General features: G+C 36.9%; 1 protein-coding gene across 1 annotated transcript; it reads left to right on the forward strand.

The window, feature by feature from the left end:
• Positions 1-18,619: 18,619 nt before the first annotated feature.
• Positions 18,620-22,215, forward strand: LOC142542926 (bZIP transcription factor 12-like). Its single transcript, XM_075649843.1, has 4 exons — positions 18,620-19,513; positions 19,619-19,690; positions 20,429-20,458; positions 21,789-22,215. The coding sequence occupies exons 1-4, from the start codon at positions 18,866-18,868 to the stop codon at positions 21,867-21,869; spliced, it is 831 nt and encodes a 276-aa protein (XP_075505958.1). The 5' UTR covers positions 18,620-18,865; the 3' UTR covers positions 21,870-22,215.
• Positions 22,216-22,495: the final 280 nt, after the last annotated feature.

Consider the following 22,495-nt stretch of genomic DNA (forward strand, 5'->3'; position numbering starts at 1 on the left):
TAGTACAAGACTTGTACTTTAATACTGATATGTATATTAGATTGAATCCCGTTACATTCCGCATTTAAAAAAAATATTTTAGACCATGTTTATTATAATTGATTAAATTTTCATAATGATGATTAAGAGTATGATTAGCGTCCGGGTCCCACAATAGCAAACTCTTCGCATGTTTTGAGTTTTGAGCCGTTGCAGTTGGCTCCAGATATGTCGTATGAGGAAAGACCTGTCCAAATTCTAGACAGACAGGAGCGGAGACTTCGGAACAAAATGACCAAATTGGTTAAAATCCGGTGGCTGAATCAATCAGTGGAGGAGGCCACTTGGGAGACCGAAGCAGATTTGTAAAGTCGTTATTCGGAACTGTTTGGTAAGATTTAATTTCGAGGAAGAAATTTATTTAAGTGGGGGAGAAACTGTAGAGCCCAAAATCAGTACACGTAAAATACGTGCATTTATTTAAATTTTTTAAAAAATATTTATTTAAGTTTAAAAGGAATTTTTAAATTATGGAGTATTTTATTCTATGACAATTAATATTTTATTTTCCCTTAATAGTGGTGCAACTTTTGTAAATTTAGGAATATTTTATGCATTTGTTTTCAAGCCTCGAGTAGTCTAAATTTTATTTGGACTACACCATATATTGATTAATTAGTTTAAACCTAATCAATATATTTAAATTATTCCTATATTTACCCTAAATCCATTCCACTTGCCTCCAATTGCACAACTTTGTCCAAGTCTTCTCCGGAAGAAAATTCATTCCCATCAATTCTCCTCCATTTTCCCTCATTTATTTCCCTTCTCTCCTCAAGTGTTCTTGAGCTCCATTTCCATCTATTCTACCATTAAAGAATAGCAAGAAGCTCCAAATTTCTTCCTCGTGTCCGGATCGTCGAGATTTGCGAGATTTCCTACGTTTCAAGACCAAAGGCATGTATAATCTTTCGTTTTATGCATTGATCTTGTCATAGTAGATATTTTTATGTATGTTATGCGTAAAAGTTTAATTATTATGAGCAAAGTTTGAGCGATTATGCATTGAATCGATTTCTGAAGTATTTTAGATCTCAAAAAGACGTTTGGCTGTCATCTAGGTTCCTGTGTAATTTTGGTTCGTTTTCTGAAAATATTGTCAACATATAAAACGTAGAACTTTTTGATACCTTTGATTTGATATAAACTTCGTAATTTTCAGACAAGAAACGAGTGAGTTATGGTTATTTTCGTGTGACAGCTCAAACCTTTGATATTATGAAAATGATGTTCATCATGTTCTTGAAGTTATTTGTTGCAGGCTTTGTTGGGTATCGCCGGGCTTGTGCTACTGCATTTAGGTATGTTATGGGATGTGTTTAGGTGTTATTTGGTGGTTCGTTTGAGTCGGAATTGGCTTGGGATGTAATAGAAGTTGTAGGAAGCGAAACGATGTCGAATTACGGGTTATTGTTGTATTGAAGTTTCTTGTCGATGTTTGGGGATGTTTGGGGTGTTTGTACGGGTTTGAATCAATGTAATAGCATTCTAGGATGAGTCTTGAGGTGTTGGTTCATGGTCCTTAGGCTTGGGTAGGAAGAATGAATCATTAAGCTAGTAAATTTCACGTCCAAAGGCTACACGAACCCCTTCCCGGACCTCGACACGGAGTCCGTGTCATTTTTCCTTCAAAAATACGAAATTTTCGTGCCTACCCGGACCCCTACACGGGGTCCTTGTACCCCCCTCTAAAAAAAATAAAAAAATAAATTTTTTTTTATTTGCTTCGGGGTTCTATATCTTGGTTTAGTACGATGGTTAAAATTTATTTATGTAAAAATATAAGATTTTGTTTTAGGTTCTATATCATGGCTTAGTAAGATTATTACTACACGAGGTCAAGTCCCGAGAGATTTAGAATGTCATAAGCTATTTATTTACTTCGGTGGTGAGCACGAGTACCTACGTCTAAGCTATGAAAGATAAGTGTTTGAACTCATGTTAGTATATTGCAGCAGCGGGCCCAAGCGAGATCCAACGAATCGCTCAACGTCAAGTAAGTATGTTCGACGTGCAAAAGAAAATATTTTAAGTTTTTGATGTAAGCTAAATGTCTCGTGATCAAATTATGAATGGGTTTGGAAGTCGGTGAACGTGGCCGAGGACCTCTCCACCCCGTTAAAGCATGAACGGGTTTAGATCAGGATTGAGAAGCGTTAAAGCATGAACGGGGACCAATCCACCCGTTAAAGCATGAACGGGGATCTCATGTATGTAGCAGTGGATCTATCCTGTCAGCCCAGTACTGTGGTTATGTCTGATCAGGCGAATTTATGTATGGGTCACTTGCTTTAAAACATGCCTCTACACAAAATGATGAAGTTTATGAATGTTCAAGTATGTACAAGTATGCAAGCATGTTTAAGAAAAGTCTTATGATGATGGCACGTCTATGTTTATGTATGTATGCACAAGTTTCAAGTATGTTACGTTCAGGCTTTTAAGTATGCAAGTTCAAGTTTCAAGTACGTACGCTCTATTTTAAGGTTTCATGTGATTTTATTATATATTACTCGTTACTCCCAGTTTATACATGTTGAGTCTTTAGACTCACTAGATTTGATCGATGCAGGTGAGGATGCATTTGAGGAGACGAGGGGTGAGGACCAGTGAGCTGGCTTGGACTGAGCGGGAGGCTAAACCCGAGGACCGCCCATGTTTTTATGAATACTTTTATGCATGTTGTTTCAAATACTATGATTTTTATGAAGTGTTTATGGTGTTTAAACGATTATTTCTTTTGGTAAATTTGGTTGTGGTTGTTTTTATTTCAAATGTTTTAGACGAGAAATTTATTTTAATGCAAATTTGAAAGATTATTTTGTATTTAACAAAATTTTTATTTTTTCGAAAATTTCAAGTAGTTTAAAAGTACGGTACGTTACACAAAGGTACACCATATTCTCCTTTTTCTCATCATTCGCACCATAGTAATTATTTAAAATCGTTTTGCATGAAAAACAAGCCACACATCATAATATTTTCGCAACTATGCATACCATGTTTTGAACTCATGATTTTTCATCCAATAACATGATTATTATGTTGTTAAAAGGGCTGCCATGACAAGGGTACTGATCAAGGACGTTTTTCACAAGTTTTAGGGTCCTAATAACACACACAAAAGCTAAATTCATGATAGGAAACAATCTGGAACCATAGCAGGAATTTCAGAGAATCTCGGTTGTATTGTTCAATGTTCAAGGCTTGTTTGTGTTGCATGGGGGCAGGTGGCTCGACCAGGTCTTGTGGTTGGGTCCTAGGGGTCATGATTAGGTTCTAGGGAGAGTCCTACGAGGGCTAGGGGTCGAGCCATGGGCTGGGGATGAGCCCACGTGAAGTGGGACTCTCCCCCAAGTCACGCGCAGATTTTGGTCGGGAAAGTTAGGGGCTTGCGGCTGGCCTGGGGGAGAGCCAGGTGTGTCCGATAGGGTCTAAGGGAGATGGTCAAGGGTTGAGGCAGGGGCTGGAGAGGCATGGGTCGCTGCTGGCTTGAGGAGAAGATGGAACCGAGAGGGAGCCGTGAGAGAGCAGCTAGCGCGCAGGTTGTGTTACAGATTCAGAAGCTTCGGGCTTGGGGTCCAGGGCTTGGGCTGGTCTGGGTCGAGTCTGGGCGTGGTTCAGGGATGGTTAGGGTCATGAGGGGTCAAGTGGCTAAGGGCTGGAGGTGTCCTAGTTGGCTAGGAGTCTTCTAGCGTGAGTTTTAGGAATGTGCAGGTTTGGGTCAAAGTTTCAGTAGGAAATTGAGCGGGCAAGGGCTGGTTTTACGGGCTGGGCTTGGTCAGTAGGGTCCCTAGTTGGGTTGGCTAGGTTTTGGCTCAAGGTGGCTCGGGTGTGGCTCGAGTAAATTAGGAGATGGCTCGGTGATTTCGATTAGGCGTCAATATTTCGAATTTTAGAACAAAAAATAGAACCATGGGTCCACGGGTGCGGTTCATGGTTCCTAAGGGTAGAATAAATACTAAAAGTATTATGTTTAAAGTTTGGGATCAAAACAATGAGTTTTGGATTTATCCGGGATTTAATCGCATCACGAAACGTTAATTAACGAGTTATTGAAACGCCTAGTTTTATGCTTTATAAAATTATGGAAAAATTTTATTTAAGCTTAAATAATTATTAAAAGTGTAAGTTTTTAATTTGGGAATTTTATATTAAGTTTTAGTTTAATTCGAGATTAAAACGCGTTAATATGTCTTATATAAAGATTAATTTAAAAGTTCTCGATTTATGCTACATAAAAATATGAGAAAATTCATGTAAGCTTAAATAATTATGTGTGACATGTTAGAGTCAAAGAAATTAAGAAAACGTCAAAAACGAGAAATTTTTCGTTCAGGGGTAAAACGATCTTTTTATACCTAGAAATTAGTAAACGTCATGACAGTGTCCTGAATGCTGTTTTATATGCTAATAAGATTATGTTAAATGTTTACGGATGTTTTTATGACTTAATATGCTAAAATATATATTTTAAATGTTTATGAATTTTTAATATGCTAAAACGTTTATTTATATGTTTATGGATTTTTATGTCAAAATGTTTATTTTAAATGTTTACGATTTAATAGGTTAAAATTTTTATTTTAAACGTTTATGGATTTTTATGATTTAAAATGTTAAAATATTTATTTTAAATTTTTATGGAGTTTATATGTTAAAGTATGATTTTTAAATGATTATGGATTTTTATGATTTAATATGGAAATTAAAAAGCTTGTTGCATGCTTGGTTTCGAAAATCAAAATAATACGTATAGATATGATTTTTAAAAGTGGTGATAACATGTTGAAGGACGTGAAGGGATTGTGACTAACACGATGATATGTTGGAGATATCGTGAGGGTGAAGGTCCCAGTGGGAGCCCGACGATCGTATTTCCTTGGATACGAATATGTATATGTATATGATGATATGTTAATACGTAAGGCAGGGCCCAGTTGACTGGTGAGAGTGTTGCTGGTGTCCCCCGCCGCCCAGTACTGTGGTTACATGTAGATGGATCCATCGCCCAACACGTATATGAAAGTCACAATCAACGATCTGAATTCTACAAACACGAACATGAATATGAATATGAATATGAATATGAATATGTTGATATGAATATGAATATGTTTATGTTTATATGAAAATGTTTATGCATAAGATTATGAAAACGTTTTTATTTAAAGTTTTATGCATCATGAAAATGTTTACGAAAATGTTATGTTTTAAGTTTATGCATCTTCATGAAAACGATATTTTAAGTATAAGTATTTTTCATTGTTGTATGTTAACTGTATTACGTATTATTTGTTATCAAGGATATGATGTGTTGAGTCTTTAGACTCACTAGGTGTGATTGATGCAGGTGATTATGATAATAATGTTTAGGGGGGTCTTGATGGTTGATCTGACTGGACTGAAGGTGCACATAACCCGAGGACCGACGCTAGTTTTCCGCACTAGTTATGATTTATGATTTTAAGTTATGTTAAAGATATTTTTACGACGTTTTATTTATGAGTGGTTTTTGAAAGGTTATAGTATGGGCTATATATTTTTCAAATTTTAGTTGGTTGATTTATTTTAAAATGGTTCCAAAATATTTTATGATTGTGTATGCAATTCGGCCGATGCTAAGGGAGGTTAAAAAAAAATTTCTATGACTTTTTAAGAAAACGAATAAGCAGACGATTCAGTTGGTATCAGAGCAATGGTTCTCTGAAGGGTTGTGCCACCATCAGCGCCGGGAAGATCAGTCGTCAAGCCTCAACTTATAAGTTTACATGCTTGATATGATTTTACGATGATACCTGCATAATTATATGTTCACGTCACATGTTTAATAGCATTATGAGGAAATATGTTTTATATGCATTAGAATTTTTATACGTGATACGATATGAAATAAGAAATTATTTGATTTCAACGCATGTCGGTTTTATGGTGGAATTGGATTATGTTGATTTTTGGGTTTTAGTATTGACGTTCTATTTTTTTGGGCTGTAAGTTAATCGTGAATATTATGAATGCTTTTGGGACACGTAGATTTTCTAAGAAAATATTTATGATTCGTGGTTATTAGTTGAATTAATTTTTGGGAATTAGACGTAAGGAATAATGATTCGAAGACTGCAATGATATTTAGGACTATAGAAATGTATAAATTGGGATTTTAAGTTTGATAAAATGTAATATTGGTTATAGGAATTGATTTTTGGGTATAAGTTTAAATTATCAAAATTATGTCGTGGGAAACTGTAGAAGAAAATTAAGAATGTTAAGAACTTATGGGTTAGTCGTAGGATTTTTAAATTAAGGACCAATTAGGATAAATTTTGAGGAAATTAAGAATTTGTTTTGAAATTATTACGGAATGGGAGGACTAGTTTATTAATAAGTGAGGATTGAATGGGTTAATTGATAAGAGTTTTCGATGATTTAGACTTTTAAGAATATTTAGAACCTTGGGATATCATGGTTTTAGTGTTATAAGGAATTTGAATCAAGGGTTTTTAAGGATGAATCGATGTTAGGCTTGAAAAATCTAAGCGTTAGCGGATGTGTTTGGGATTTTAAGATTGAAATTGGATAGGTTGATGAACATTTTGGGTATAAAATAAGGAAAATAATATACGACAAGTATGGTCATCCATCTTTTGATATTGGGAATTGTAAGAAAAATTGAAATTCGAGGTTATAGTAGTAATAGCATTAAGTTATTATGGGTCTTTTTAAGTTGCGATTTGAAAATAAGGATTTAGAAGGTAAAATTTAATTGGGATCAAGGAGACGTAAGGACATTCTAGAGTTTAAGTTTTATCAGAGTAACGCAGCGGAAGAGTGGATTTTTGGGATACTAGAACTAACCCTAAACTTTGGGTTATCAAGGATAAGCGAATTTCGAGGACGAAATTCAATTTAAGGGAGGAAGATTGTAACGCCCCGAAAATGTAAAGGTCCACGCGAACCATATGCATGCAATTAATAAATTCTCTTGTATTTTAATTAATTGTTTTAATTGCATAAATTAATTATGTTGTGCATGTTGACATATTTAAAATTATATTTTCTACATTGTTGCATTAAAATGTAATTTTAAAAGGTTATTCGTGTTGCGATCGAGGAACGGAAATTGAGGGCTGAAAAATAGAAAATGTTTTTATTAAACAATTATTTTTAATTATTTAAATTAAGGGTGATGTTTTTTCTTATTTTAAAAAATATAGGGTTTTGAGGTGATTTTATACGTCGGGACGTAAATTTTATCGGTATTGGTTTTTCAACAAAAATGCAAACGTTTTGGCAACCCGGCTAGAAAATTCACAAACTTTATTAAACAAAATAGTTTTAATCTTTAATTAAGCACAAATGGGCCTAAATTGTATGCTTAATGGACCTAAGCTTGGTTAGTACTTAATTAACTATTTAATATGTAAATTAGACCCCATAACCCTACACTTTTCACACGCCACTTTTCAGAATTTTACACTCCAAAATCTCTCCAAAAACACGGCACACACACTCCACAATTTGGTAGAAAATTTCGTGAGTTTCAAAGAGGAATTTAAGCCAAGGTTGTCGTCACCGTTCTTCGTCGTCAACGTATATTCGTGCGTTTAATACGCAAAGGCACGTCATATTCTCCTTTTTCTCATCATTCACACTATAGTAATTATTTAAAATCGTTTTGCATGAAAAACAAGCCACACATCATAATATTTTCGCAACTATGCATACCATGTTTTGAACTCATGATTTTTCATCCAATAACATGATTATTATGTTGTTAAAAGGGCTGCCATGACTAGGGTACTGATCAAGGACGTTTTTCACAAGTTTTAGGGTCCTAATAACACACACAAAACGCTGAATTCATGATAGGAAACAATCTGGAACCATAGGAGGAATTTCAGAAAGTCTTGGTTGGCTTGTTCAATGTTCAAGGCTTGTTTGTGTTGCATGGGTGCAGGTGGCTCGACCAGGTCTTGTGGTTGGGTCCTAGGGATCATGGTTAGGTCCTAGGGAGAGTCCTACGAGGGCTAGGGGTCGAGCCATGGGCTGGGGTAGAGCCCACGTGAAGTGGGACTCTCCCACAAGTCACGCGCATATTTTGGTCGGGAAAGTTAGGGGCTTGCGGCTGGCCTGGGGGCAAGCCAGGTGGGTCCGATTGGGTCTAAGGGAGATGGTCAAGGGTTGGGGCAGGGGCTGGAGAGGCATGGATTTCTGCTTGCTCGAGGAGAAGATGGAACCGAGAGGGAGCCTGAGAGAGCAGCTAGCGCGCAAGTTGTGTTACAGATTCAGAAGCTTTGGGCTTGGTGTCCAGTGCTTGGGCTGGTCTGGGTCGAGTCTGGCCGTGGTCCAGGGATTGTTAGGGTCATGAGGGGTCAAGTGGCTAAGGGCTGGAGGTGTCCTAGTTGGCTAGGAGTCTTCTAGCGTGAGTTTTAGGAATGTGCAGGTTTGGGTCTAAGTTTCAGGAGGAAATTGAGCGGGCAAGGAATGGTTTTACGGGCTGGGCTTGGTCAGTAGGGTCCCTAGTTGGGTTGGCTAGGTTTTGGCTCAAGGTGGCTCGGGTGTGGCTCGAGTAAATTAGGAGATGGCTCGGTGATTTCGATTTGGCGTCAATATTTCGAATTTTAGAACAAAAAATAGAACCACGGTCCACGGGTGTGGTTCATGGTTCCTAAGGGAAGAATAAATACTAAAAGTATTATGTTTAAAGTTTGGGATCAAAACAACGAGTTTTGGATTTATCCGGTATTTAATCGCATCACGAAACGCTAATTAACGAGTTATTGAAACACCTAGTTTTATGCTTTATAAAATTATGGAAAAATTGTATTTAAGCTTAAATAATTATAAAAAGTGTAAGTTTTTAATTTGGGAATTTTATATTAAGTTTTAGTTTAATTCGTTATTAAAACGCGTTAATATGTCTTATATAAAGTTTAATTTATAAGTTCTCGATTTATGCTAAATAAAAATATGAGAAAATTCATGTAAGCTTAAATAATTATGTGGGACATGTTAGAGTCAAAGAAATTAAGAAAACGTAAAAAACGTGAAATTTTTCGTTCAGGGGTAAAACGATCTTTTTACACCTAGAAATTAGTAAAAGTCATGGCAGTGTCTTGAATGCTGTTTTATATGCTAATATGATTATGTTAAATGTTTACGGATGTTTTTATGACTTAATATGCTAAAATATCTATTTTAAATGTTTATGAATTTTTAATGTGCTACAACGTTTATTTTATATGTTTATGGATTTTTATGTCAAAATGTTTATTTTAAATGTTTACGATTTAATAGGTTAAAATGTTGATTTTAAACGTTTATGGATTTTTATGATTTAAAATGTTAAAATGTTTATTTTAAATGTTTATGGAGTTTATATGTTAAAGTATGATTTTTAAATGATTATGGATTTTTATGATTTAATATGGAAATTAAAAGACATGTTGCATGCTTAGTTTCGAAAATCAAAATAATACGTATAGACATGATTTTTAAAAGTGGTGATAACATGTTGAAGGACGTGAAGGGATTGTGACTAACACGATGATATGTTGGAGATATCGTGAGGGTGAAGGTCCCAGTGGGAGCCCGACGATCGTATTTCCTTGGATACAGATATGTATATGTATATGATGATATGTTAATACGTAAGGTCAGGGCCCAGTTGACCGGTGAGAGTGTTGCTGGTGTCCCCCAACGCCCAGTACTGTGGTTACTTGTAGATCGATCTATCGCCCAACACGTATATGAAAGTCACAATCAACGATCTGAATTCAACAAACACGAACATGAATATGAATATGAATATGAGGACATGAATATGTTGATATGAATATGAATATGTTTATGTTTATATGAAAATGTTTATGCATAAGATTATGAAAACGTTTTTATTTAAAATTTTATGCATCATGAAAATGTTTACGAAAATGTTATATTTTAAGTTTATGCATCTTCATGAAAACGATATTTTAAGTATAAGTATTTTTCACTGTTGTATGTTAACTGTATTACGTATTATTTGTTATCGAGGATATGATGTGTTGAGTCTTTAGATTCACTAGGTGTGATTGATGCAGGTGATTATAATAATAATGTTTAGGGAGGTCTTGATGGTTGATCTGACTGGACTGAAGGTGCACATAACCCGAGGACCGACGCTAGTTTTCCGCACTAGTTATGATTTATGATTTTAAGTTATGTTAAAGATATTTTTACGACGTTTTATTTATGAGTGGTTTTTGAAAGGTTATAGTATGGGCTATATATTTTTCAAATGTTAGTTGGTTGATTTATTTTAAAATGATTCCAAAATATTTTATGATTGTGTATGCAATTCGACCGATGCTAAGGAAGGTTAAAAAAAATTCTATTACTTTTTAAGAAAACGAATAAGCAGACGTTTCATGGGAAGTTTCCCAGGGTGGGTGCGAGTGAGGACATAAGCACGTTGGAAAGACACGTCTTGATACAGTGAGGACAGTTGTCGAATCTGGGGCGTTACAGTTGGTATCAGAGCCGACCTCTCTGGGTACGGTGTGGTTCGGGGACGAACCAAGCGGAAGCTAGTGGGCATGTGAGGCCCGGGGCCGAAGAGGGCGGAGGGTGATCGCCGGTGCCACGAGGTTGCGCGGACAATGAGCGGCTCCTGGCAAGCTTCTAGGTGAAGGGAACATGAATGAACCGATCCCACACCGGAATGAGAGGGATTCCGAGACTGTTCAATGTAATAGACTGTACAGTTGAAGAGGGCTTAAAAGATTTGATTGGTACTACTCATATCACGAAGGTGCATCTTCTTTTCGATAGCTTATCACATAAAAATTCCAAAGTTAAGCGTGCTTGACTTGGGGTAATTTTGGGATGAATGACCTCCTGGGAAGTTTCCTAGGGTGCGTGTGAGTGAGGATATAAGCACGCTGGAAAGACACGTCTTGATACAGTGAGAACAGTCGTCGAATCTGGGGCGTTACAGTTGTTATCAGAGCCGACCTCTCTTAGTACGATGTGGTTCGGGGACGGACCAAGCGGAAGCTGGTGGGCATGTGAGGCCCGGGGCCGAAGAGGGCGGGGGGTGATCGCCGGTGCCATGATGTTGCGCGGACAATGAGTGGCTCCTGGCAGGCTTCTAGTTGGAGGGAACATAAATGAACCGATCCCACACCGGAATGAGAGGGATTCCGATACTGTTCAATATAATGGATTGTACAGTTGAAGAGGGCTTAAAAGATTTGATTTGTACTACTCATTTCACAAAGGTGCATCTTCTTTTCGGTAGCTTATCACATAAGAACTATAAAGTTAAGCGTGCTTGACTTAGGGCAATTTTGAGATGGGTGACCTCCTGGGAAGTTTTCTAGGGTGCGTGTGAGTGAGGACATAAGCACGCTGGAAAGACACGTTTTGATACAGTGAGTACAGTCGTCGAATCTGGGGCGTTACAGTAGTTGTAATGGTTTATGGCTTTACGTTATGGTATGAATGGTAATGAATGTTATAGAATAGAATAGATAATGGATGGATAGAATCAAAGGTTGAATTTGAGCTAAATAGGTAATGAAAGTTCAAAAACGGTATGAAAAATATGGCAGTAGTTGTGGTTTTTAGCATAATATTTTGTATATTGATCCAAATGATTTGAGGCTACTTTCATTAGAAAGATAAGACATAAGGCTATAACTTTCATGTTTTGAGTTTTGGTCAAATCATTAGGAAAGACGAGACAAAAGTGGCCCGAAGTGTGCCGTGTGTATCGTCATTCCTGCACTGACACATATTGGGAGATTGAGCATAACTCTATACTCAGACCTCCAAATGACATGAGGCTAATTGGAGATGCAAGTCAAGACATAGGGCTACAACTTTCATGTCGACCACTTTTTCAAATTCGGAAGTTAAAAATGCGTTTTTGGCAGAATTCCGCGCGCCATCGCGCAGGATCCGGCGCCCTGGCGCGCCGGTTGCTGAAATTTTTGGTGATTGGGCAGCAAGGGGCGCACGGCTGCGCCAAAACACGCGCCATGGCGCCCAACACATGTAAAAAAACGTGTTTTGAGGTGTGAATGGTATATATCAGATTGGGGAATGATTTTTGTATCATTTCTTCTCATCCTCATTTCTCTCCATCGGTTTTGAAGCTAGGGTTCTTCCATTTTTCTTCTTTCCCTCCTATCATCTCTTTATTTATTTCTTCAATCCAAATTGGTATCTTTCTACGCTAATAGAAAGATCAAGGTAAGTTATTACTTTGTCTTGTTCTTGGATTCCTTGAGTTGTAAGTTTGTATTGGTAAGTTTTCGACTTACGGGGGATTGAAATCTTAAGAAAACGATATTAATGGATTCTATTATGGTTTGATCTTGTAGAATCATCACAAAGTGCCAAGACTAGTGTATCTCTATTTTGTTGTAAATAGATTCTTCCTTGGAATGCATCTCATGAGCTATGTATATGATAAATGAAGATTCAAATGATTTTAGTTCCTTTAAATTATTGATTATGTATATTGTATGTTTCGATATTTTAAAAAAAAATGGAATTGAAGACAAGGGCAAAGTAAAGGAGCTAACTCTTTAGCACGCACGCCACGTGTTTGATAAAATGATTCAATGAATGTTTTTATGGCATATTACGATTAAGAAATGATACGGATTCATTCTTTACACAATTGTTTGGATTTGAGTTTTCTTGAATATCTAATTTGCGGATCTTGATTTGAAGTATTATTGAATTAATTATGAATTTTGAACAGAAACTACTTTGTTTTGATAAATGATCAAAGTTCTTGAGTTATAGTAGAATTCAGAGGTTCAAGACTTCTCAACCATATATTTTGATCTCTTGTTGATAATATGTGAAAGGTATGTTACGATCGGTAACATACGAGGTAAAAGTATAATTTTTATTTTAAATGGAAAATTCGATGGCTTGATGAATTACTTGTGATTTGTTGATGACTGATCTTTTGAGATGAGCTTATTATGATATTGACTTGATGAGATTGAAATTCATCATTGCATTGCATATTGAGCCACTTGTCGATTCAAATATTATATGGCGAAGGTCGCCTTGATTTATTGATTTGTTGGACGTATGGGGCTATAGTTGAGTTGGCATAGTGTATGCGGAGGTCGCTGCTATGGCCTGAACACTCTCTATAGGCGTACCATAGTCCTGGGATTGTAGAACACAGCAATCCACCCCAAGCGGATGAGTCGGTGGATGTTGCTGGGGGATTCTCTTTTCTTGGGTACCCTATGACCAGATGATTCACTTGATCTTGAGGTTTATTGACAGCCCACAGCTTCTGACCATACATTGCATTATATTACATCTTTATGAGTTTATATGAATTATGTGAAATTAAATTTTCATATGTTATTGATTGTATCATACTGGGTTTATACTCACCGGCACGTCGGCTACCTCTTGTTTTCATGTGTTTGACGGTAGGTAAGGCGAGGCTTGGGATGCCAAAGTCCAGCTCAGGCGAGGAGATACGAGTTAGAGTGGGATTTTCGGGTCTTAGGAGCTATTTGATGATGTTTGGATTACTTTGGTTCACTACTTTATTTTGGCATGCTGAAACATATTTAAAAAAATTTGAGACCTTTAAATTTAGATATCAGATCCGGGGCCCCACACTCCCGCTCAGTCCAAGCCAGCTCACTGGTCCCCACCTCTCATATCTTCAAACTCATCATCACCTGCATCGATCAAGTCTAGCGAGTCTAAAGACTCAACATGCGTAAACTTGAAGTAACGAGTACTACATAATAAAATCACATGCAGCTTTAAAATAGAATGTACATACCGGAACTTGAACTTGCATAAATAAGATTGAGCATACATACATACATACCTAGACGTGCCATCAACATAAAACTTTTATTAAACATGCTTACTTCGTACATATTTGAACATACATAAACTTCATCATTTTGCGTAGAGGCATGTTTCAAAGCAAGTGACTCATACATAAATACGCCTGATCAGAGTAAACCACAGTACTGGGCTGACAGGGAAGATCCACTGCCACATACATGAGATCTCCGTTCATAATTTAACGGGTGGATTGGTCCCTGGTCATACTTTACCGCTTTCCAATCCTGATCTAAACTCGTTCATAATTTAACGGGGTGGATTGGTCCCTGATCATACTTTACTGCTTTCCAATTCAATACATAATTTGGTCACAAGACATTTAGCATACCTCAAAAACTTAAAAGTATTTTCTTTGCACGTCGAACATACTTACTTGGTGTTGAGGAATTCGTTGGATCTCGTTTGGGGCCACTGCTGCACATACTAGCACATTATCAAGTGCTTAGCTTTCATACTTAGACGTACTACTCGTACTCAACCCCGAAGTAAATAAGTGGCTTATGATATTCTAGAACATTCGGGATTTGACCTCGTTTAATCATACTAACCATGACATCAAACCCCAAAACAAGCTCAAAAATGACATGTGAACATTTCCCAAACAATAAAAGATATGGACTAACTATTGGAACCTAAAGCTAAATGAAAACCAAACCTCCCTCCAGCTGGCCCCGCGCTCGGGCGGTAATATCTTACTGCTCGAGCGCCAGTTTTTCTGTCGAGACGAATGTGGAAGTATATGTGGATGATATTCTGATCAAATCCTAGTCGGATGAAAAATTCATCTCGGATTTAGAAGAAGCTTTTCAGACTCTACAAAAATATAGGTTGAAGATAAACCATAACAAATTCATGTTCAGGGTTAGGACAGGAAAATTTATGGGATACATGGTGACTCGGAGAGGCGCTGAAGCTAACCCAGAGAAAGTACATGCTCTATCTTCTACGAATTCTCCTCTCCATATTCAACAAGTAAATATATCGATGGTTAGGATTTTCGTCTTTGAACGATTCATCTCTAGATCCACTTATCAGAGTTTCTCGTTTTTCAAGGTGCTCCGAAAAGCTAAAAACTTTAAATAATATGACCATAGTGAACATGCACTACAAGAACTAAAGTCTTAATTGATTGAGCTTCTCGCCTTGAATCAACCCCTCCCTGGTGAAGAGATCTTCGTCTATCCTACAGTCACTCCCCAATCTGTCAGACTAGTTGGTTGGGGCTTCTATGTAGTGCTTGTATTACTACCTTTGATACCTTCTCAGTTACATGTAAATGTAATGTACGTAACAACCCTTTTATTTTTATTCAGTGAAGTTCTTTTCTAATTGGAAAACAAACATGATATGCATATCTTTTGTAAAATTCAAAAACTTCATTCTCATTTTTCAATTTCATCCCAACCTTGGGCTATATCTCACAGTCTTCTGCAAAAAAGTGCATCCTTCACTAAACCATCGTATTTTGATTTTAAAGCACGTACACAAAACATGCATCAAGTTTTTAAAAAATACACTTTAATAAATTATGTTTACAGAAGGTTAAACAAATTTTTCTTCTTCTTCTTTTTTAGCATAGAGGAGTAAACAAATTCTCACACCTAAATGTAACTCTAAAAATCTTCAACCGCTTAACTTAGGATGCCTTTAGCTAAACCTCGTCCGTCTAACTAGAAAGAAAAAGTAAATGTCCATTTCATGGTTAGGTTTATCAGATGATAAGTGTCACTTAAATAATTCAAGAATTCAGATGATTATCTATGCGGTTGAGACTGCATTTCTTGTAGGCTCCATCTTGCATAAGAGAGTTTAACTCACAATCATATTAATCAATACATATTGCTCATACATAAATTGTGCATTATCTTAATTTTTCCTGGAGAACAACACAAACCTTTCAATATTTTATGACACAAATAACTTAAATCAAAATATGATGGCATGGAAGATTCAAAATGACACTTACCTCGGTTTGAAAATGCCGTATTGGTACACCTGTACTCTGACCCGGTCAAGTGTAGGGTCTTACAAAATAACACTTAGCTCAATTAACATAGCAGTGGTTCAACCTGCTCTGACGAAGGGATATTAGAACCTTCAATGACTTCAATAGAGATTTCCTCCATCAGTTTGAAACGCCATTGACATCAAGACTATTCAATATAAAAAAACTAGAATATGAAATTTTGCGGGAGTACATTAAAAGATTTAACAAGATGGTCATCAATGTTCTTCAGCCACACCAGATCTACTCATAAGTGCTCTTACTCAAGGGTTGATGGGAGGTAATTTTTTTAAGTTCATGGTAAAGAAGCCTCCTTCTATTTTGATGAATTACTGACTAGTGCAGAGAATTATGTGAATGTGGAATAGGTGGAGATAAGCTAGAGGGGTTAACATAAGGTTCCAGCTAGGAATATAAGAGAGGCACAACTACTCAACCCCATACCTAGGGTAGGATGATCCGATCTGCCTACACAGCTCGGACAATTTTTTGTTTGCACACCCTTAAAAGTTAGCAAAGCCCTAGCCCTGGAAATATGTCATGAGCGACAGCTTGTGCAGATGCCTCGTAGTAGTGATAAAGGACCTCAGAATCCCAAGTCAGATAAATATTGTGATTTTCACAAGGACTATGGCCACACCACCTATGATTGTCGCCACTCAAATTCCACTGACAAAGGAAAATAGGGATGAGGTTAGCTTTATTACTCTCGAAGGGACTTTTTTCTATGTGGTAATGCCCATTGGGCTTGAGAATTCAGGAGCCACTTACCATAAGCTTATGGACAAAGTCTTTAAGAAACATATAAGAAGGAATGTGGAAAATATATGGATTATATTATGATATGTCCAATTTGTATGACCAATTCATTTCTAATTAATAATAAAAGTTCTCAGACTCTGCGAGAATACAAGTTGCAAATGAACCCTAACAAGTGCATGTCCAAGGTTACGACATGAAAATTTATGGGGTGTGTATGTTGATTCAGAGAGGAAATGAAGCTAACCCAGAGAAAGTACATGCTCCATCTTCTATGAATTCTCCTCTCAATATTCATGTAGTACAAATATTTATGGTGAGGATTGTCGTCCTAACGTGATTCATATCTAGATCTGCTAATGAGAGTTTCTCGTTCTTCAAAGTATTTCGAAAAGCCAAAAACTAATACGGCCAGTTCCCTCGGCCGACCCTTAGGGCAAGAACTAGTTGGACATGAGAAAATCTCACAAATTGATCATTTCGATGTAGTGGTGGCATATACATTGGAAGGACATTGGGAATATGATATTTATCACTATTTACATCATGGAAATCTTCCGGACGAACAAAAGAGAGCTCAATAAATCAAGAGAAGAGCACTCTGGTTTTTGGCCTGAGATGAAATCTTGTATAAGAGGTCCTTATCTAGGCCACTCTTGAAATTCTTCGGTGAGAAGGAGGACCATCATATTAATTGATAATGAAAGGCTCAGATCACATTGGGAAGCCGAACAGACACCTCAAGAACCAAACCGTCACAATCTCGGCCATCCAATTTATTAGAAATGGTTGCCAAGGTAGATCACATGGATTAAAATTTTGACCGTCCATGAAGAACGATTTAGATCATCTCACAGCCACACAAAAATTAGGGCTCAGATCTCGACCATGCCTACTATCTGGTCTAAACATCATTACTTTTTTTATACCAAAATGGCGAGGTACTATTGATTCCCAAAATAGAGTCTTGGTCATCCTGAGCCCTCATAATCCTTGAACCCTAGCCCACCGTCTCAAACCATAGCTTATCATTCTCAAACCCTTAGTAGCTTGAAATCAAGCTCACTCAAATTTAGGGTTCGAAGACACTTAAGAAAGGGGTATGGAAAAGTATGTTGCAAATCCCAACCTGGAGGTCAAGCATTGTCTTGTGCCTGGCACAAATAAGATGACTAGATTATGTTCTTTACCCCTCTGTTCGGACTTCACCCGAACCAGAACAACAAGTCTCAGTGCATTATGAAATGAGCTCACATGATACGGAATGCGCTTATAAATCCCTCTAAATCAGGAAAAATCCCAAGGATCTCGGTATACACCTAAATCTGCGAAGATATTATACGGATCAACGCAGATCGGATAACAACTTATCCTCGTAGAGAAACTTCCCTAGGGTCTTTGCTCAATAAGATAACTAACTCCACCCGAGTCCTATGAGTACATATGTATGCATTATTGTTTGAATAATTCACTCATTATTCTCAATTAGAACTACTCTCCCGCACCATTAAGTTTTGTTCGAGAACTGACTTATGTATCAGAGATGCTATATTGAAAACATCTTTGGCATCCTTAACTATTGTTCGTCTGTGTGGACCTGCACCAGTCTTTAGCTACAGACCCAAACCAAGGAGATCGCAAGATAGAGCTCATTGGACCCAATATAAGGTGAAATTTTTGGTTACATCATTATCATAATTTAATCATTATTTCAACGGTACAAACACGCCACACCTTCAGAGGTACATAAATATATACAAAATATTTGAGCTTTTAATAAATAATAATAAACATATAAATGAGTGAATAATTATTCCATTTATTTAGAAAATATAATTATAATTTGAAATTAATTAAAAAATGGAATCTTTTAATGACAGAGCAAGAGCTGAAAAAGTCTTGATATAAGAGGCAGTAGCAGCCGATTCACCCCACTGCTTTTGTCTTCATTTCTTTTTATATCCTTTTCGGGTTTTCTTGGCCAACTGAACCCATAACTTGTAAGCATTAAATTCAAACTCAACCGGACGCCAACGCTGTTGATTTCGATTTCTCTCTTTTTCTTCATGTAAATGATCGAAAAGGGTCGTAATTTTTAATCGGAGATATAAATTTCTGGAGAGATATCTGATTGGAATTCCGGCTTAATCGGCAGGTTGGTAAAGCCGTACATAAATGGCGTATTCAAAGGTGATGGCTTCGAGTTCACCGCCCAATCCGGATCTGCCAGCTCAGACCTCGTCTCCCGCTTTACATTCTGCTGCAAATCTTCAATCGGATTACAGTCGGGGATTCGGGTCCATGAACATGGAGGATATACTCAATAATATCTACTCAGATTCTGATTCTTTCGCGCCGGAGAACAACTCCGGTGAGGGTATGAAGAATGGGAGTAAGACGGTGGACGAGGTGTGGAGGGATATTGTGAGCGGAGGCGCCGGGGCTGGGGAACCGGCGATGACGCTGGAGGTTTTTCTGGCGAAGGCCGGGGTGGTGAATGAGGAGGATGTTGGGGTCTCGGAGGCGGTGAAGATGGCTCCGGCTCCGCCGCCGCAACCGCAGATGGATATGATGAGTTCTGCAACAGGGGTCCCGGCGGTTCAGTTTGCCCCGGTTGTGTGCGTGCAGAATGGCATGGGTGCGGGAGGGTTTGGAATGGAGTTCGGGAATGGTGTGGCTGCTGTGGGCGGAGGCGGAGGCGGAGGCAAAGGGAAGAGGAGGGCGACGGTGGAGGAGGCGCCGCTGGACAAGGCCACTCAGCAGAAGCAGAGGAGAATGATCAAGAATAGGGAATCGGCCGCTAGGTCCAGGGAGAGAAAACAGGTTTCTTTATATCTCTTTCTGTATTTTTAAATTTTGATCGTCTAATTTCTTCTTGATTTCGGTAAAAGATTAATTTTTTTATCCTATGATTGAATTTGATGCTAGGCTTATACTGTGGAGTTGGAGTCACAGGTGACAAAACTAGAGGATGAAAACTCGGAGCTTTTGATAGAAGAGGTATGATTTTTTATAGATTGATTTTGAATCAGATTTCAGCCATTTCCATTTGAATTCTGTTGGATTAAATTATTACGTACTTTTGTGATAATTGTGGGTGTGAAATTATTTGAAAAACAGGAGAATGGTTGATTCTTGTAATATGTTAAGAAGCAATAGTTGAAATATCGGTATGTGATGGACTTGAAGCGATTATGACTAGGGAAGTAGCAACTGCACTAGGTCAATCTAGAGTATAATCGGACCTGAGTCCCAGTCGTTTCCACATGGATTGATATTTAATTACTAGGACTAGGATATAAATTATTCAACCTTAGCTAGACTAAATTATTGTGTGCCTGTTTTCTAGTCACCCCCGAGTACTATTTACTGTTAAGATATGCAGTTAGTATTATGTTGTGAACCATTTCTATTTTTCTTTATTATGTATTCATTTTGAAATCAATTGTGTTGACTTATCATTTGATCATCTGGTTCAAACTTCAAACACTGTTGGATGGCACTGGTTTTGCATCTCCTCGTGGACGCCGGAATCACATATTTGTTATTCTTTCTTTATTTCTCATAAGTCATTCAGTAATCAACTATCTGGCTATGAAACACACTGTACTCTTAAATTTGCAGATCGTGTTATTTGGCTATGGATACTTGTTTCTACTCTTACCATGTTGTCGTTAATATCTGTCCTTTTTTAATCATTTTGAGTAATTTTGTAAATAAATGGCATCCATTTTGCAGGTTGAATTGAAGAGGCAGCGATATAAACAGGTACAGTTTTACTAATGCTACTAAATTGTGTGACAGTTACGGGCTTCTGTATCTTTGTTCCGCATAATTTTTTTTTTGCCCATTTGTTTCCTCTAGATTTTTGCTGTAATTTAGGGATCCCGATCACATGAAATTGCTTTGCCTTTTGGTTTCTGTTTCATCTTCTTCCTTGGCACTTGGATGTTTTACTACTAATTAACAGTTGGTCGTTTATTTCAGCAAACATATTTGTCTAGGAAACTAGAATTAATGGAATTTCCCGTCATCTGGTAATATAGGTTGAGTAATGGTAATTTTATACTGTTATCCATAATGCATTTAGATGAACATTATCTTATGCTAGTGAACTCCAATACGTCCATTTCTATTAATCTTGAATATCTTTTACCTCTATACTGAACTAGGACTTAGAGTTGAATATTGTAGCTCTAAACACGATTGATTGACTAGGCATAATAATTGGGCTATGTAAGAGTTGAGACAAAGCAAGTCTTCTTTTGTGCCAAAATGCTACAATATAACAATGCACTTCAAGTTTTTGAAAACGTACTGTGGTCTAGGAAGTAATTGTAATGTTGCTTCCAACAGACTATTTTGGACTACCATAAAAAAGTGTTCTTGTTTTAAGTTAGATTATTGATACCGTGTGAAAGAATATACTTCTTAAGGGAAAGGAACTTTGATGAGATCTGCCTTTTTGTGCAAGACCGATTTAGAAACATTCTGCATGGTTGTGTATGAGGAATTATAACTTTTATCCATTTCAACTAACGGAAGACTAGATTTATGCTTCTAATTTCGGTTCTTGAATAGTATAGAATTTGTAAAAACGTGCTTCAGTGAAGTATTGCCTGTCTGTACTAACTTTTATCTTTCATAATTAGGCATATATACGTGTTTGCCACATCTCTTAGTTTTATTTTACCCGTGATACTGAAATATTGTGTAAAGTTTGTATGATAGGATATGCAAAACGATTCTTCAGTGTGAATTGATGGCATCTTTAGTTCTCCTCTAATAAAACTAATCACCTCTTCAGTTCTTTATATTTCCTATAGCCCTTGTTCTGTTTTGGGATTTTTTGAAACAAACTTCTTCGTCAGTGCAATTGTCTCACCTTAAACTATACAATCCTTACCCCATCTTGGTTCCCAGTAAAGTTTTCGAGCTTGATTGTAGTTCTCTTTCACGACTTTATGGTTTCATCACTCATTCTCATTGTTTATATACGTTCTAGTTGTCTTTGTGTTTGATAACCATGCTTCCATTCAAAGCTTTACTGCCAACTTACCGTACGTACTGTACTGGTTCTTATTTCAAAATTTACCAGCTCATGGAGAACCTAATTCCAGTTACCGAGAAAAGAAGGCCTCCAAGAGTTTTGCGTAGAATTCATTCGATGAACTGGTAAACGATCATATTCAAAGCTTATGGTCAATGATGATTGATGAAGATGGATGAAAGTAACGAGTTCGTGGAACTTTAGTAATGTCGCGAGTAGACGTTCGAGCATGAGCTGGTCTCTTTATATTTATCTTCTAGTTAAACTAAAACTATAGGTTGATTATATTTATGTTTTTATTGCCGTTGAGATCATAAGCATAAATTTATGTAATTATTTAATTTGCATGGGTAGGCTTTGTAGGTAAGATGAAGCTGGGGCATAGTTTGATGATATTAATCCCATATTCTGATGATTTATGATTTCGCTTTTAGTTTAGATATACTTTTTTTCTCGATAATATTTTGTTTATTTATTTAGTTGAAGAAGCTTTCAAGGAGCAAGAGACAGAATTTAAGAGATTTAGATATTTTTCAGAAATTTTAAGTTAATATCATTCTCTATCAACTTGAACCAAAATTCAACTGACCCAAGTCCTTGATAGTTCAGTTCATATTTTTAGTAAAATATTTTTTCATGTTAGCTTGATCCAAACCCATTTTTTTTTATTTTAAATGCAACTCAAACAGAGATGGATTAAAAAAAAAAAATCGGTTTGGTTCGGGTTTGGTTCAAATTTTGAATAATAGGGAGGC

The sequence above is a fragment of the Primulina tabacum genome, chromosome 1, assembly GCF_025594145.1.
Source record: "Primulina tabacum isolate GXHZ01 chromosome 1, ASM2559414v2, whole genome shotgun sequence".
NCBI classification, from domain to species: Eukaryota; Viridiplantae; Streptophyta; class Magnoliopsida; order Lamiales; family Gesneriaceae; genus Primulina; species Primulina tabacum.